Here is an 18,539-nt window from a genome sequence, read left to right on the forward strand (position 1 = left end):
GGACATCTACTACATTATCTGTACTCAGAGAGTTATCACTGTGTTATCTGTGGTGTTACATAGGACTGCAGGTGACATCTACTACATTATCTGTACTTAGAGAGCTATCACTGTGTTATCTGTGGTGTTACATAGGACTGCAGGTGACATCTACTGCATTATCTGTACTCAGAGAGTTATCACTGTGTTATCTGTGGTGTTACATAGGACTGCAGGTGACATCTACTACATTATCTGTACTCAGAGAGTTATCACTGTGTTATCTGTGGTGTTACATAGGACTGCAGGTAACATCTACTACATTATCTGTACTCAGAGAGTTATCACTGTGTTATCTGTGGTGTTACATAGGACTGCAGGTGACATCTACTACATCATCTGTATTCAGAGAGTTATCACTGTGTTATCTGTGGTGTTACATAGGACTGCAGGTGACATCTATTACATTATCTGTGCTCAGAGAGTTATCACTGTGTTATCTGTGGTGTTACATAGGACTGCAGGTGACATCTACTACATCATCTGTATTCAGAGAGTTATCACTGTGTTATCTGTGGTGTTACATAGGACTGCAGGTGACAGCTACTACATTATCTGTGCTCAGAGAGATATAACTGTTTTATCTGTGGTGTTACATAGGACTGCAGGTGACAGCTACTACATTATCTGTACTCAGAGAGTTATCACTGTGTTATCTGTGGTGTTACATAGGACTGCAGGTGACATCTATTACATTATCTGTGCTCAGAGAGTTATCACTGTGTTATCTGTGGTGTTACATAGGACTGCAGGGGACATCTACTACATTATCTGTACTCAGAGAGTTATCACTGTGTTATCTGTGGTGTTACATAGGACTGCAGGTGACATCTACTACATTGTCTGTACTCAGAGAGTTATCACTGTGTTATCTGTGGTGTTACATAGGACTGCAGGTGACATCTACTACATCATCTGTATTCGGAGAGTTATCACTGTGTTATCTGTGGTGTTACATAGGACTGCAGGTGACATCTATTACATTATCTGTGCTCAGAGAGTTATCACTGTGTTATCTGTGGTGTTACATAGGACTGCAGGTGACATCTACTACATCATCTGTATTCAGAGAGTTATCACTGTGTTATCTGTGGTGTTACATAGGACTGCAGGTGACAGCTACTACATTATCTGTGCTCAGAGAGATATAACTGTTTTATCTGTGGTGTTACATAGGACTGCAGGTGACAGCTACTACATTATCTGTACTCAGAGAGTTATCACTGTGTTATCTGTGGTGTTACATAGGACTGCAGGTGACATCTACTACATTATCTGTGCTCAGAGAGTTATCACTGTGTTATCTGTGGTGTTACATAGGACTGCAAGTTGTTTATGATGAAGTGAGTGTATTCACTTCTGTTCGATATGGTTGAGACATGTGATGCTTTCTGCCACCTAGTGGCTGCAGTGATAATTGCAGTTTCATCTATTTTCTTTGTAACCTGTCATTGATGGGAGTCTCCTGACCTCTAGTGGACTATTCTGGTATTGCAGCCCTGCTACCAAGTTCCTCACCATTTTCACCATCTCTGCTTGCTGAGGCAGAAACACTCTTTTTATTTACAGTCAGAAGGTGAAAATCCACCCAGGGCTAATTCTTCTCAGAGGGAGATTTGTTATATTGTAAGAAACCCACACAGATCAGCAGCAGAAACTCTCTCTGCCCTGCTGGTTTGTTACAATGTGTCAGTCAGGATTCCAGGTTTAGTGATTTTACCTGCACTAATACAGTGTAACATGTTCTCAGCTGTGATAAGAATTAGGTCAGGGTTCTCTTGTCCCTTTGACCCCCTCATCAGCCGGGTGGCTGCGGCAGCGCTGTCGCCTTTAACCCCCGATCTCCATTTAATTCCGGGGATTATCTCCTGGGGGGATTAATTCTCCACCATTTCCAGGACGAGAGATTTGATTCAATAAAAAGTTTTAATCCTGAGATTTTCAATGTTTGAACAAGAAAACCAACAATTCATTAAATGTTGGTAGTTGTAGTTTTACAGCAGCTGGAGAGCCGCAGCGTTAGAGCCCCCCCCCCCCCCCCATGTTAGAAGAAAGCTGATCATGGGGGGGGTACTGCCCTGCCAAATCTCAGTACCCTGCGGCCAGCAGACTGTTCCGCCATACCGTGCACCAGCAATATCAATACAGTGCTCAGATGTCTGCATAATACCACCATATAGTGCCCAAATATCTACATAATACAGCCATATAGTGCCCAAATATCTACGTAATACTGCCATACAGTGCCCAAATATCTACATAGTACCATCATACAGTAGCCAAATATCTACATAATACAGCCATACAGTGCCCAAATAACAATGTCTATACAATACCTCTGTACAGTGCACAGCTAACAGTGGCTACATAATACTACCGTACATTGTCCTTATGTAACAGTGCCTACCTATTATTGCCCACAATTCAACCATTTTTTTAAGTTTTTTTTTTTTATGGCATTCTCTTGGCGGTAATAGTGACATTTATATCTCTTGAGCTGTGATAGGGAGACAGCTGCAGCAGAAAGGACATACCTCTGAGCTGCAGCAGAAAGGACATGCCTCTGAGCTGCAGCAGAAAAGACATGCCTCTGAGCTGCAGCAGAAAGGACATGCCTCTGAGCTGCAGCAGAAAGGACATGCCTCTGAGCTGCAGCAGAAAGGACATGCCTCTGAGCTGCAGCAGAAAGGACATGCCTCTGAGCTGCAGCAGAAAGGACATGCCTCTGAGCTGCAGCAGAAAAGACATGCCTCTGAGCTGAAGCAGAAAGGACATGCCTCTGAGCTGCAGCAGAAAAGACATGCCTCTGAGCTGCAGCAGAAAGGACATGCCCCTGAGCTGCAGCAGAAAGGGCACGCCTCTGAGCTGCAGCAGAAAGGACACGCCCCTGAGCTGCAGCAGAAAGGCCACACCTCTGAGCTGCAGCAGAAAAGACATGCCTCTGAGCTGCAGCAGAAAGGACATGCCTCTGAGCTGCAGCAGAAAGGACATGCCTCTGAGCTGCAGCAGAAAGGACATGCCTCTGAGCTGCAGCAGAAAGGACATGCCTCTGAGCTGCAGCAGAAAGGACATGCCTCTGAGCTGCAGCAGAAAAGACATGCCTCTGAGCTGTAGCAGAAAGGACATGCCTCTGAGCTGCAGCAGAAAGGACATGCCCCTGAGCTGCAGCAGAAAGTGCACGCCTCTGAACAGCAGCAGAAAGGACACGCCCCTGAGCTGCAGCAGAAAGGCCACACCTCTGAGCTGCAGCAGAAAAGACATGCCTCTGAGCTGCAGCAGAAAGGACATGCCCTTGAGCTGCAGCAGAAAAGACATGCCCCTGAGCTGCAGCAGAAAAGACATGCCCCTGAGCTGCAGCAGAAAGGACATGCAGGGCTGGTTGTAGTTTTGTGAGGGAGAGGTTGTCATGTGCTGTCTGATGTCTGGTGGGATAACCCCTATAAGACTGGTGTATAAATCAGCTGCTAATAGTTTCTTCCCTGCAGGACTGCCTCTGAGTGTTCACATTCACTGACAGCAGAGATCTTGAAAATGGTGAAACATTAGTGATGAAGCTTTATTTAGGGTTCTGGATCGGTCATTTATGGACCTTTCCAAACATGTAGATATGGCCGATTGTCAGAGAACAGGGTTCCCGTCTTCACCACGCATCATTAAAAGGTCAATTTAGTTTATTAGTCTCACCCAAGAATCTCCCCAAACCCTAAAAGCAGCATGGAGGGGCTCAGTGAAGGTGGTGGTGAAGGTGTAGAGGTGTCTGATGGGGTCACTCAGCTCATAGAAGGACAGCTGCCCTGCTTCGTAGTCCAGACAGACTCGGAACATGTGGGAAGACTTAGAGTAGGGCACACTGAACACCCGCTTGTTGTGTCTCGCTGAACACTGATCTTCAGAATATCTCAGACCCCAAGATTTGCAATTGTATCCAATACAAGACTGGTCTCCACTCCTCTCTATACTTGGGTAGGCCATTCCCACCGTCCATAGTCCAGTCTTACTGATCTCAACGTCCCAGTAATGTTTTCCTGAGGAAAAACCGCCAGAGCTTAAAACCTGATACTCCCCAAATCTCTCTGGTGTCTTAGGGAACTTCTGGCTTGTAGTGGATATAGAGGCAGATTTAAGGTCATCAGACACCTTGACGTAGTTGCTGGCAGTGTTTACGTCCAGACGTAGACTTGACGCTTCCTTCAAGAAGATCCCTCTGTCTTCATACGCTACAATCTTAGACAAGCCCAAGTCCACCGTATTCATTATCAGGTCCAAGTCTAGTTTTCCTACCGTGCCTTCATCTGGTATCTGAAGGTCGTGAAAATCGAATACATCATCTTGTAGGACAATGAAGGGGTCGGCCATTCTACGAATTTCCTCGATGTGACCAATCTTGGTGGACAGTTCGTCCTTCTGCTTCTCTAAATCTTGGATCAGATCACTGACTGAGAGTGAAGCTTGCATCGCCTGCCTGGAAATCTGACTCAAGATGTTGATTTCTAGGTCGTCCAGTTGTCTTCTCAGGTCTTTGAATAGGACAGTGGACCTTTCGGTTATACTGAGTGCTTTTCCTTGAACTTCTCTTGTGTTCTCCGGAAGACTCTGGACTGTCTTCTCAATCTTTTCTCTCTTCACGAACAATTGTTCCAGAACGTTTCTGAGTTCTTCTTTCTTCCTCTCAGAAGCTTCAGGCATGGATATTACCTGGTGTCCCTTATGGTCGCCATCCACTATACAGGTTGTACAGATACACTTAGCGTCACTCATGCAGAAATATTCCAGGATCTTCTTGTGGACAGAGCATTTTCTGCTCCCCGGGTTAGTGGTGGGTTCTGATAAGACATGTTCTGCTGAATTGCTGTGAACCCTCAGGTGATCTTCACAGAGACAAGCTTCACACAACAGGCAGGATTTGACAGCAAGAGTCGCAGTATGAATGCAGTAGGTGCAGGAGATTCCAGTCTCTTCCTTCTCTGGCTGGGTAGACCGGATGCACTCTGCTACGTTATGTAGAGTTATGTTCCTCTGAAGTACTGGACGGTCCAAAAACTCTGCTCTGCAGTCGGGACAAGTGTATGTTCTAGATGTAGCCTGCTGAGTGTTCAGCACACAGTCGATGCACCCCCGGCAGAAGTTGTGTCCACAGCTCAGGGTGACGGGATCTATGTAGATGTTCAGGCAGATGGAGCAGCTCAGCTCGTCTCTCAGATTAGCAGACGCCATCATTGAATTGAGAGGGAAGTGAAAGTTAAACTCTGACTAGGGCTAAGGTCAAAGGGAGTGGGGAGGGCGTAGTTATGGACTGGAGTCAAAGTACAGTAAAGTCCCACAGAAGTATCTACCATATGTTTTGGTGTCTAACTGTGGAATGCGCCATAGACAACTTCCTGGGCAGAGGCCAATGAGGGCGGGGGTTTTCAAAGGAGAATTTCCAAGTACTGTGATAGCAGGAAAAGCAGAGACTCCTGATTCTGCTTCCTTATTCATTCTGGGATGTTCCCGGAGACGCTTGCAATTAAAGGGGTTTTCCAATTTAGATAAAAATTTGTGGCAGTGGGCTCAGAGAGGCTTAAAAACATGTTGCAGCGGGAGGGCGAGTACTGTTCTTTTATGTTTTATAACCCCTGAGGGCAAATGGGTGCAGCATCTCTTACCCTGCCCTGTATCCTGCCATACCGGCGGTCCAGATCTGCGCGCTCTCATCTGCCACCTGCAGTGGGTATGGCCTCCGACGTTCCACATGCCTGCTGTTTCCCCGCTCCTCTGTTACAGGCTTCGACCAGCGCATCCATGTCCAAATTCTTTCCCAGCCTGTGGCTGGCTGTCCCTGGTTATATAAGGCACCTTCTCTAGTGGGAGAGTGCCTGAGCTTTATGTTCCTAGGTTGCTAGCTTACTGTGCTATTCAGACTATCTGCCCTTGTACCCAGCCTCTGCCTGTTTACTGATTCTGATCCTCCGCTTCCTGCCCTGACCTCAGCCTGTTTACCATGAGGATCCTTAGCTGCCTGCCCAGACCTTGGACCTGTTTACTGATTCTGATCCTCCTCTTCCTGCCCTGACCTCAGCCTGTTAACCATGAGGATCCTTCGCTGCCTGCCCAGACCTTGGACCTGTTTACTGATTCTGATCCTCCGCTTCCTGCCCTGACCTCAGCCTGTTAACCATGAGGATCCTTAGCTGCCTGCCCTGACCTCAGCCTGTTTACCATGAGGATCCTTAGCTGCCTGCCCAGACCTTGGACCTGTTTCATATATACGCGCAAACTCTGCCTGCCCTGACCTCCACCTGTCTCCTAACTATGAATATTGCTTCGCACCGATGTCTCTAACCCCTTTGGATCCACTGCCAACTACATTGGGCCTATTCCACGAGGGAGCAGCCTGGTTGGTTCTCTGCAGTGATATCTACATCCCTGTACAGAAGTTAAAGGGTGAATACCAGGGAACCATCTGGACAATGCCGTTAGGGATAGCTCGAAGCCAAACCAGTTAGTTGACACAGTGGTTCCACACCCACTGCCCATTATGCACTGCCACTACCCTGGAACAGCTATCCTGGTGACCTAGAAACGTTTAGTTTTTAATACTTATCATCTCTAGTGGTCTAGGATGATGAAAGGGTTAATTTTGATACTTGTTATGTATAGTGATCTTGAGAGGCTTAGTGGTTAATACCTAGTACCCTGGTAATCTATAGTGATGATGAGGTTAATATTGATACTTTCTGTATTTTTGGTGATATAGCAGGGCTTAGTGGTTAATATCTAGTATCTCAGGTGGTCTAGGCTGATAAAGGGGTTATTATAGTTACTTTTTATGTATGGTGGTCTAGGGGGGTTAGCTGTTAATATCTATAATTTCTGGTGGTCTAGGCTAATGAAGGGGTAAATATTGATACTTATTATCTCCACTGGACACTTACTGGTTAATACCTATAATCTCCGGTGGTCTGGGGTGATGAAGAGATTAATATTGATATCTATTATATATGGTGGTCTAGAGGGTTTTACCAGTTAATACCTAGTATCCCTGGTGGTCTTGGATGATAAAAAGGTTAACCCCATCCATGGCAGGTACTCCACATATATGGCAACGGATGCAATAACATACAGCTGACACCTTTCTGCGACGGCCAATAACTCAGTTCGCAGACACTTAACCCCTTAGATGCTCCTATTAGAGAATACAAAGAATTTAAGGGGTTTAACAGATGGACTATCACCTCCATATGCACCTCGGCAGTGTGATCATGGTGCAATGAATACCAGCTGGAAGACCTAATGAAGGCCTCATGTTGGCCATCTTTCTACACCTATCAGGTCCTGTCAGAAGCATAATACACTGCAATACAGGAGTATTTCAGTGTATTATATGAGGAGTAGGGCCCTTAGTGGGATATAAAAAAAGTTAACGAAAATAATATGTTTAAAATTACGGGGGGAAAAACACAATACCCCAATATTTTACACTGAAAAATAGCTTTATAAAGTAATTAATAAAAAACACAAAGACAATTGGTATCGCTGGATAACGACCCCTGGTCAAATCAAAACCATTATAATCCCACACAGATAATTGTTTGGTCGCCTCATCTCCCCCCAAAAAATTGTAATACTCCAGAGTGATAAAAACTCCAGAATGTCCAGCGCAAAGTTTAAAATATAAAAAGACAAAGTCATGGTCTCTATATTTTCCACATAAAGAATTAATACCCCAGAATAGGATGACTGAATAGTACTACTGATCCTGCAGAAGAACAATCCCTCATTGGGCGATGTGACGAAGAAACGGCTTGTGGAAAGTGATGAGGAAACAATGAATTGCTGCTTCATTGAGGCCCATCCTCAAGGGGCAAACATTGATATCTGTGATCTCTGGTAGACTAGGGTGATGAAAGGTAATCTTGGGTGATGAATGGGTTGATATCTAGACCTGTTATCTCTGGTGATCTAAAGTGTTGGAGGGTAATCCTGACATATATGATCTCTGGTGGTCTAGGGTGATGAAAGGTAATCTTGGGTGATGAATGGGTTGATATCTAGACCTGTTATCTCTGGTGATCTAGAGTGTTGGAGGGTGATCCTGACATATATGATCTCTGGTGGTCTAGGGTGATGAAAGGTAATCTTGGGTGATGAATGGGTTGATATCTAGACCTGTTATCTCTGGTGATCTAGAGTGTTGGAGGGTGATCCTGACATATATGATCTCTGGTGGTCTAGGGTGATGAAAGGTAATCTTGGGTGATGAATGGGTTGATATCTAGACCTGTTATCTCTGGTGATCTAGAGTGTTGGAGGGTAATCCTGACATATATGATCTCTGGTGGTCTAGGGTGATGAAAGGTAATCTTGGGTGATGAATGGGTTGATATCTAGACCTGTTATCTCTGGTGATCTAGAGTGTTGGAGGGTGATCCTGACATATATGATCTCTGGTGGTCTAGGGTGATGAAAGGTAATCTTGGGTGATGAATGGGTTGATATCTAGACCTGTTATCTCTGGTGATCTAGAGTGTTGGAGGGTAATCCTGACATATATGATCTCTGGTGGTCTAGGGTGATGAAAGGTAATCTTGGGTGATGAATGGGTTGATATTTAGACCTGTTATCTCTGGTGATCTAGAGTGTTGGAGGGTAATCCTGACATATATGATCTCTGGTGGTCTAGGGTGATGAAGGGGTAATATTGACATCTAGGATCTTTGGTGGTGTAGGGTAATGTAGAGTTTAATATTGACCTGTGATCTCTGTTGATTTAGGGTGATGATCTCTTTTGGGCAAGGGTGGTAATAAATGATCTAGGGTGATGATCTCTGGTGGACTGGAGTGATGAAGGGGGTTAATCTTGATGCTTATGATCTCTGGTGGTCTAGGGTGATGAAGTTGTTAATACAGGGTATAATCTTTGGTGGTCTAGGGTGATGAGCGGTCAATAATTATACCTGTGATCTCTAGTGGACCAGCATGATGAAGAGGTTAAGAATGATACCTGTGATCTCTGGCTGACTAGTGTTGGTCTAGGGTGGGGATAGGTTAATATAAAAAAAACTCAGAGATCCAAATCTTCTGTTTCGCTCCACACAATCATCCCCTTAAATGAGTAAAGTCTGTCTGTCAGCAGCCACCACTAGGGGGAGCTCACTGCACAGGTATTTATATAACTGCCATGGAACTACATAATAAACCAGTCTGCAGTGTGCCCCCCCCTAGTGGTGGTGGAAAGAGTGATGATTTCATCTCAATGTAACCTTATGGATTACTTAGGGAACTTCCAGGTACTGGGGCCCCCTTCCCCAAAAGTGTTCCCTAGATGGGATACATGAATAAATATCATCCCATCACAGTTTAACATTAGCAAAAATGGCACAAATTTGATAACCACAGAAATCCCTGAGCTTAAAAAATGGGAAGGCATACAGTGCTTTGCAAAAGTATTCACCCCCCTTGACTTTTTTCGTATTTTGGTGCCTCACAACCTGGAACTAACATGGATTGTTTGAGGATTTGCATCATGTAATTACAGAACATGCCGACAACTAGGAAGATGTTTTTTATTATTATTGTGAAGTAAACAACAAATAGGACAAAATAACAGAAAAAGTCAATGTGCAGAACTATTCACCCCCCTAAAGTCAGTACTTTGCGGAGCACCTTTTTCAGCAATCACAGCTCCAGGTCGCTCTGGATAAGTCTCTATGAGCAGTTGCCACATCTGACCACTGGGGTTTCTGCCCGTTCCTCCTTGCAGAACTGCTCCAGCTTCTTCAGGTCGGATGTTTGCGCTTGTGAACAGCAATCTTTATGTCTGACCACAGATCTTCTATTGGATTGAGATCTGGGCTGTGACTCGGCCATTCGGTTTCCCCTTAAACCAGTCAAGTGTTGCTTTAGCCGTGTGTTTGGGGTCATTGTCCTGCTGGAAGGTGAACCTCCGTCCTCGTCTCAGATCACGCACAGAGTGGGGCAGGTTCTTCTGAAGAATATCCCTGTATTGAGCACCATCCATCTTTCCCTCAGCTCTGACCAGTTTCCCAGTCCCATCCCCCCAGTATGATGCTGCCACCACCATGTTTCTCTGTGAGGATAGTGTTCTTTGGGTGATGTGATGTGTTGGGTTTGCGCCAGACATAGCGTTTTCTTTGATGCCTTTTCGCAAACTCACAACGTGCCTTTTTGTTTCTAGCTGACAGTAATGGCTTTCTTCTGGCCACTCCGCCATAAAGCCCAACTCTATGGAGCGTACGGCTTATTGTCCTCCTATGTACAGATACTCCAGTCTCTGCTGTGGAACTCTGAAGCTCCTCCAGGGTCACCTTAGGTCTCTGTGCTGCCTCTCTGATTAATGCCCTTCTTGCCCGGTCCGTGAGTTTTGGTGGGCGGCTGTCTCGTGGCAGGTTTGCTGTTGTGCCATGTTCTTTCCATCTGGTTATGATAGATTTGATGGCGCTCCTGGGGATCAGCAAAGATTTGGATATTTTTTTATAACCTAACCCTGACTTGTACTTCTCCACAACATTGTCCTTACTTGTTTGGAGAGTTCCTTGGTCTTCTTGGCAGCGTTTGGTCAGTGATGCCTCTTAGGTGTTGCAGCCTCTGGTGTGTATATGTAATGACCGATCATGTGACACTTAGATTGCACACGGGTGATATCATTTCACTAATTATGTGACTTCTGAAGGTAATTGGTTGCACCAGAGATTTTTATGGGCTTCCTAACAAAGGGGGTGAATACATACCAGGGCTCCAGATGGCGACCAAAACGGTCGCCAATGCGCCTTAAAATTTGCAGATGGCGACAAGAATTTTTAGTCTTGTCGCCATTTGCGACTGGACCGCTGCGCTGCTGCACAGCCTAGTATCAGTTAAAGAACATGGCACGCGCCACATTCTCTTCACTAGCACAGTGGAGAAGGAGGGCGTCCCTCCCTCCCCACTGTGACGCGCCGCCACTGCCACCAATGGAGAGATAGCAGGGAGGAGGAGGGGAGGAGCTGTGGCTACTGCGCCTCCAATGAATGTAAAACATATTAATACAAGTATAGGCAGCGGTATCACAGACCCGGCCTCAATAACAGGGCATGCGATACGTGGCAATTAACCCCTCAGGTGCCACATCTGAGGGGTTAATTACCGCGGATCGCATGCCCTGTTATTGAGGCCGGGTCTGTGATACTGCTGCCGACACTTGTATAAATGAGTTAAAGAGGACCTAAGTAGCAGGCTACATAGAGCGGCGCCCCGTCACTCGCTGTGGCCCCCGGTATTTTCAACATTTAGAGCAAGGAGGAGGAGACGCCAGTGTCTCTCCTTCTCCCTGACAGTTACAGCTCAGAGCCAGGGAGTTTTTTTTCTCCCTGGCTCTGATCTCTGCGCTGCGATTGGACATCGATGCTGTCAGGGAGCTGTCAGGTCCTCTTTAATTACATCAATTGGTGGCGCAGTGCGTTCCCCCCCTAGTATTAGTATCATTGGTGGGGTGGTGCAGTACGCCCTCCCGCTCCCCCCCATTATTGGTATCATTGGTGGCGCAGTGGCCACAGGGTTATATGGTGGCCACAGGGTCCCCTTCCCTCCATTGGTGGCAGTGGCAGATTACACTGCTGGGGCTCCGATCGGTTACCATGGCAGCCAGGACACTACTGAAGCCCTGGCTGCCATGGTAACCTCCCTGATGCTGTGTGCACAGGGCAGCAGGGAGAGTGTGAGGTCCTATTCACCCTAATACAGCTCTATCGGGGTGAATAGGACAAGGGATGAAAAGATCCAGGTTATAGCCCCTTAGGGGGGAAATGATTATTAAATAAATAGTTAAAAAATAACCCAAAATACTAAAAGTTTAAATTGCCCCCTTTTCCAATTTTACATATAAAATTGACAAACAATAAAAAATAAACATATTACATATCGCCACATCCGAAAAAGTTTAAGCCATTAAAATATTAAAAAATATTTCCGCTCTGGTGAAGGCCGTAACAGAAAAAAATTAAAAACTGTGCAATTCGCCATTTTTAGTCACCTTGTCCCCCAAAAGATGTCACTGGATGTGAGAGGTATGTGGTGTTGTATTCTCCTATATGTAGTGCTGGCTCACTACTGTGACCTGCGTCTCATCTTCTCCGTCAAGTCCTTTTTTTAATTATATGCATTAGAATTTGGCGACTAAAAAATTTAATTTGGCTCCTACATTTTTTAGTTTAAGAGCCAATGGCTCCTGGTTATTTTTTTTAGTCTGGAGCACTGCATACGCACATTCCAATTTTCTGTTTTCTATTTCTAAACAATAGTTTTATTTATATATTTTTCTCATTTCACTTCACCGACTTAGACTATTGTGTTCTGATCCATCACATAAAATTCAGATTAACAAAACATTGAACTCAAGGCTGTAATGTAACAAAATACAAAAAAAGTCAAGGGGGGTGAATACTTTTGCAAGGCACTGTATCTACCAAAATACTGCTACCTACAGTGATAGGGTGCTGCCTGAGGACAGATTGATCGCTTGGCCCCAAGGATAGTTCAATCCTTCTTAAGGCTGTGCCCCTTGCTTGCCAACATAATGCTATATCAGATTAATGCCAGTAAGGGTCTGCAAAACATTTGTGGAAGGTAATGCAGATGTACTATTTTCTAGGCAGAAGAGAGTAAAGTAGTGAAACTTCAACTTGAGATGACACAGCAGAAGACAGACACTGAGAAACGCATCCAAGATAAGGAGGAAGAGTGCGAAGCCACCATGTAAGTGTCTACGTTCTTGGAGCAGATGATGGAAGGTTACTCTACTGGGCATGACTGTTATCTACTTATCTCAGATGTTGAGTCATTGACCCATCAGGGTTATGGTTCTAATGTCAAGATATATCCAAAAAAGTTTTGTAACTGAAGCTTAAGAGTCTTACATTGTTTTCTCCTTAAGTGTGGAGAAATAACCACCATATGTCTTCTGAATTCACAGGATCTAGGGCTACAAGAATTTGCAATGGCTGACCATTTTTCCGACCCAAGAAACCTAAATATAACCTTTATAATATCATTAAGAGGCAGTACAAATTATCAACAAGAGTTGTGTGTACCCTGGCTTCCAGAATACGGCCAAAAAGTTCTTGAAGGATCTTAGTGTAGTATTATTTGCCAACTAAAGGTTAGAAATCAGCACAAGACACATGGACATCAAAGAGGCTTTAACTCCTTTCCATATAGCAGGTGCCAAGTTGTATGTTGGCGTCAACCAAAATTGTACACATATTATGGTATTGGGTGGAACTAAGGGCAATACGTGGTGTCACCTGCCAATTGGCCCCAAGTACATTTGAAGGCACATGGAGTGGGATAGAAAGGAAAAGTTCCAGGAATATCTTTTTTAATGGGCATAATATGGTCTGCTCATGATCTTTTGGGCTTGTGGACATTCTCCTGTTTTTAGGTGCTGTTCATTCTTCATCTCCTGGATCTCACATCTTGTAGGCTTATTAATACCTTGTGAATCCAGAACACATAATAGCATCATCTTCTTCTGCCTATAGGAAGAACCACCAGCGTTCTATGGAATCTCTTCAGGCCAGTTTAGAGGTGGAAGTGAAAGGTCGGGCAGAAGCAATGAAGACAAAGAAGAAACTAGAAAATGAGGTCAATGAACTTGAAAATCAGTTGGAAAGTACCAAAAGAAGCAATGCAGAACTAGTGAGGCTGATAAAGAAGCTACAGCAGCAAATCAAGGTGAGGAGGTCATGAAAAATGGTGGCATGTAGAATATCTACTGCTTTGTGTTTTCAGCCATGATATGCTTTCATGTAATATGTTCCCAGAAATGAGTTTGTACTTGGTACATGACCAACTTTCCCTTAATAGTCAACCTTCTTTATCCAACCTTCCCTGGTCAGACTTCTATGGCCAACTGTCTCTATATGGCCTAGCATCTATAGTCAACCTTTTATGGACAACCTTCCCTAACTGGTCAATTACTATGACCAACCTTCCCTACATGATAAGCCTTCTATGGCTAACTTTCCCTACATGGTAAACCTGGTATGGTCAACGATCCCTACATCTTCAACATTCTATAATTAACCTCTTCTTGTTTGCCAACTTATATGGCAAATTTTCTCTACATTATCAGCCTTCTATGAACAAACCTTGCCTACATGGCCAACATTTATATTCAACCTTTATGGCCAACGTTCCCCACATGGTCAACTTCTACAGTCTACCTTCCATACGTGGTCAAGCTTATCAATAAGGTCATATAGACATAGGTCTTTCTATGGCCTTTTCCACATAATGACTACTTTTATCATGAAGCATGAACCTTTTAAGAGATGTAGAGTTTGTGAAATGTCTGTGTTTCAGGATGTTCAGACGCAGATGGAAGATGAGTCTCGCCAGCATGATGACACTCGAAATCAGCTTAACCTCCTGGAGAGACGTAACAGTATCCTGACCTCTGAGCTAGAAGAGATGACGAGTGTGGTGGAGGCCTCTGAGCGATCTCACAAGACTATGGAGATTGAGTTGATAGATCTGACAGAAAAATGCAATGAACTGAATAATCAGGTTTATAATTTCTTCTTCCTGACTCTCATAATAATCCTGATTATGGGGGGCTGTGACAACCGCTCAGACATGATATACACTGCGTGCAGAATTATTAGGCAAATGAGTATTTTGACCACATCATCCTCTTTATGCATGTTGTCTTACTCCAAGCTGTATAGGCTCGAAAGCCTACTACCAATTAAGCATATTAGGTGATGTGCATCTCTGTAATGAGAAGGGGTGTGGTTTAATGACATCAACACCCTATATCAGGTGTGCATAATTATTAGGCAACTTCCTTTCCTTTGGCAAAATGGGTCAAAAGAAGGACTTGACAGGCTCAGAAAAGTCAAAAATAGTGAGATATCTTGCAGAGGGATGCAGCACTCTTAAAATTGCAAAGCTTCTGAAGCGTGATCATCGAACAATCAAGCGTTTCATTCAAAATAGTCAACAGGGTCGCAAGAAGCGTGTGGAAAAACCAAGGCGCAAAATAACTGCCCATGAACTGAGAAAAGTCAAGCGTGCAGCTGCCAAGATGCCACTTGCCACCAGTTTGGCCATATTTCAGAGCTGCAACATCACTGGAGTGCCCAAAAGCACAAGGTGTGCAATACTAAGAGACATGGCCAAGGTAAGAAAGGCTGAAAGATGACCACCACTGAACAAGACACACAAGCTGAAACGTCAAGACTGGGCCAAGAAATATCTCAAGACTGATTTTTCTAAGGTTTTATGGACTGATGAAATGAGAGTGAGTCTTGATGGGCCAGATGGATGGGCCCGTGGCTGGATTGGTAAAGGGCAGAGAGCTCCAGTCCGACTCAGACGCCAGCAAGGTGGAGGTGGAGTACTGGTTTTGGCTGGTATCATCAAAGATGAGCTTGTGGGGCCTTTTCGGGTTGAGGATGGAGTCAAGCTCAACTCCCAGTCCTACTGACAGTTTCTGGAGACACCTTCTTCAAGCAGTGGTACAGGAAGAAGTCTGCATCCTTCAAGAAAAACATGATTTTCATGCAGGACAATGCTCCATCACACGCGTCCAAGTACTCCACAGCGTGGCTGGCAAGAAAGGGTATAAAAGAAGAAAATCTAATGACATGGCCTCCTTGTTCACCTGATCTGAACCCCATTGAGAACCTGTGGTCCATCATCAAATGTGAGATTTACAAGGAGGGAAAACAGTACACCTCTCTGAACAGTGTCTGGGAGGCTGTGGTTGCTGCTGCACGCAATGTTGATGGTGAACAGATCAAAACACTGACAGATTCCATGGATGGCAGGCTTTTGAGTGTCCTTGCAAAGAAAGGTGGCTATATTGGTCACTGATTTGTTTTTGTTTTGTTTTTGAATGTCAGAAATGTATATTTGTGAATGTTGAGATGTTATATTGGTTTCACTGGTAAAAATAAATAATTGAAATGGGTATATATTTGTTTTTTGTTAAGTTGCCTAATAATTATGCACAGTAATAGTCACCTGCACACACAGATATCCCCCTAAAATAGCTAAAACTAAAAACAAACTAAAAACTACTTCCAAAAATATTCAGCTTTGATATTAATGAGTTTTTTGGGTTCATTGAGAACATGGTTGTTGTTCAATAATAAAATTAATCCTCAAAAATACAACTTGCATAATAATTCTGCACTCCCTGTACAGATAGATTGTACCATATTTTTTGGTGTTTTGTCCCCTCTCAGCTCCTGTCGGTCTCTGCCATAAAGAAGAAGCTGGAGGGAGATATGCAGCAGCTAACGGCTGAGAATGAAGATTATGTGAATGAGATCAGGACGTCTGAGGAGAAGCTTCGGAAAGCAGCGTCAGAGGTGACTTTTTGCCTCTTACAGTACAAAAACTTTATAAAGGGGGGAACTCTTCAACAGACCCTCAGATTTAGGAAATTGCCCCTAAAGGTTTACAAAGAATAATGTGGCAAAAGATGTTTCAGCTAAAAATCTCCTTGGAAGTGACTATGTTTTATTTTAGAGGCAGAATCAATAATCCTGTAATATATTTTTCTAAGGGGCTCTAATGAGAGCTCCATATTAAGTCACCACTAGGGGGAGCTCAGGAGCCTAATTACTGGTGTCTAAGTAATATCTGTATGCAGTGTGAGCTCCCCCCACTGGTATCCGCAGGAAGCTTTAATTTATAATTTACCCCCTGGCAGATGTCCCGCTTGACAGAAGAGCTACGACATGAGCAGGAGCACACACAGCAGCTTCAGAAGATCAAGAAAGGACAAGACAGCCAGATCCAAGAGCTGAACAACAAGGTGGGGGAGGCAGAGCAGATGATGCTACAGGATGGAAGGAAGCTCGTCCAGAAAATGGAGTTGCGGGTAGGGAGATCAGAGGAACCTTAGAACATCTTCTACAAGGACAAATAAACCATAGACACAAATTCTTGGAGAACTTTTTGTTTTGTTCTTACAACAGATTAAAGATCTTGAGTTGGAACTGGACACCGAGCAGAAGAAGCACATGGAGACCACAAAGGCACTGAAGAAAAATGAGCGCCGCCTAAAGGAGCTGGTCTTCCAGGCTGAAGAAGACCAGAAGACACAGCAGAGGAACCAAGATGTGATTGAGAGGATGCAGAGCAAAGTGAAGCTGTACAAGAGGATGGTGGAAGAGACGGTGAGTGTAATAACACAGAGGTGGACAGAACAGAGGAGCACATCATATCACAGGCAGGATCGCTTCAACCTACCAGGTGGGTCAGCATATGAATGCTACTCACCTATGCATGTTGTACTGAGGTCTGGCCTTCGATGGATCATCATGGCTGCAGCTCGCAGTCCCAAGGAACTTCTGATTTGGATCTCAAAGGGCTAAATCCATCTGTAGTAGGGGAGCAGCTGAGAGGAGGGGATTGGTAGTTGAGGGGCTGATAGGAGAAGTGGTGCTTCAAGGTGACTATGCTCATACCAACGCTCCCTGGGGCCATGCACTAAAAGGATGGTGCACCCTTTTATGCTTTGGGACATAACCTGGCGTCTCTGGGGCTCCTGCCTTGTGTTAGGTGGGGTGCCCTTGATGTTGGTTAGAGGGGTGCAAGGCAGGAGGGCGGATGGCTGGTGGAGTCAATGACCAGGGCCATTTTGCTTATAACAAATAGATGATGGGAGTAGTATTACATACAGCAGCCATGGGCACAGTTTTGAGGTTTATCACAGAGTAGGATTTTCCTCCCTGTGTCTCATTCTTTTCTTTTCAATTTTTTTTAAATTAAATAAATATATTTAAGAACAACGTACGAGAGCAAGTGACGCAAATATAAAAGTGAGAATGGAAGGCACGGTGTGTGAGATAATGTCCATAATAGTCCAGTTCTGAACCGTTCAGTCTTAATGAGGCATATCAGGAATGAATCTTGAGGAACATTGGTAAAGTTGCTGAAGAACAAAGCACAGCATCTGCTTAAAGTATTACTCTCTAAGTGGACACTACCTAAATGGGAAGGGGGGGGGGGGAGACCTGAGATTATTAAGGGGCGTTAAGTCAAAGTGTAATTGAGGAAGGTGTCTGAAGTGTGGAATGAAATACAAGGGGCCCACATTTTCCAGGATTTTGTGTGGGTATGAAATGAGTAGGAAGCTACTTCCTCAATATGGTGTAATTGGTCTACCTTAAGTAACCATTGAGAAACTAAGGGACAATGTGGGGACCTCCAAAGAGGTGTAATAAGTATCTTAGTAGCAGCTAGTAAGAAAGACGGTACGACTGCACACCCCACTGATCCTCGGTCCAATTAGGAAAGATCATGGGAAGTGTTGGCAGTGAAGACAAGGAGCATATGTCCAGTAGGGTGCTAGGTTGAGGCATGACCACCAGGTGTGCAGATATGTCCTCCTCTCCAGGTGTCTGGAATGGAGAGGCGCCACTTATTGGTCTTAAATTCTTAATGGGCGTAAAGTACCAGTGTAAGAGTATTTTATGTTTTCCTGTACTCTAATGCATGAGGATGGA

General features: G+C 44.5%; 2 protein-coding genes across 3 annotated transcripts in view; one reads left to right on the forward strand and one right to left on the reverse strand.

The window, feature by feature from the left end:
* Positions 1 to 18,539, forward strand: part of LOC121003855 (putative uncharacterized protein MYH16) — an 87,252-nt gene that overhangs the window by 48,892 nt on the left and 19,821 nt on the right. For both annotated transcript variants that reach the window (XM_040435781.1, XM_040435783.1), the window contains 6 exons: positions 12,668 to 12,771; positions 13,557 to 13,749; positions 14,380 to 14,583; positions 16,269 to 16,394; positions 16,739 to 16,909; positions 17,007 to 17,207. In XM_040435781.1, coding sequence (XP_040291715.1) covers positions 12,668 to 12,771; positions 13,557 to 13,749; positions 14,380 to 14,583; positions 16,269 to 16,394; positions 16,739 to 16,909; positions 17,007 to 17,207 — 999 coding nt within the window. The remainder of the gene's footprint in view (positions 1 to 12,667; positions 12,772 to 13,556; positions 13,750 to 14,379; positions 14,584 to 16,268; positions 16,395 to 16,738; positions 16,910 to 17,006; positions 17,208 to 18,539) is intronic.
* LOC121003857 (E3 ubiquitin-protein ligase TRIM39-like) lies at positions 3,417 to 5,271 on the reverse strand. The gene has a single exon (XM_040435785.1). The coding sequence runs from the start codon at positions 5,254 to 5,256 to the stop codon at positions 3,706 to 3,708; it is 1,551 nt and encodes a 516-aa protein (XP_040291719.1). The 5' UTR covers positions 5,257 to 5,271; the 3' UTR covers positions 3,417 to 3,705.

The sequence above is a fragment of the Bufo bufo genome, chromosome 6, assembly GCF_905171765.1.
Source record: "Bufo bufo chromosome 6, aBufBuf1.1, whole genome shotgun sequence".
Taxonomy (NCBI): Eukaryota; Metazoa; Chordata; class Amphibia; order Anura; family Bufonidae; genus Bufo; species Bufo bufo.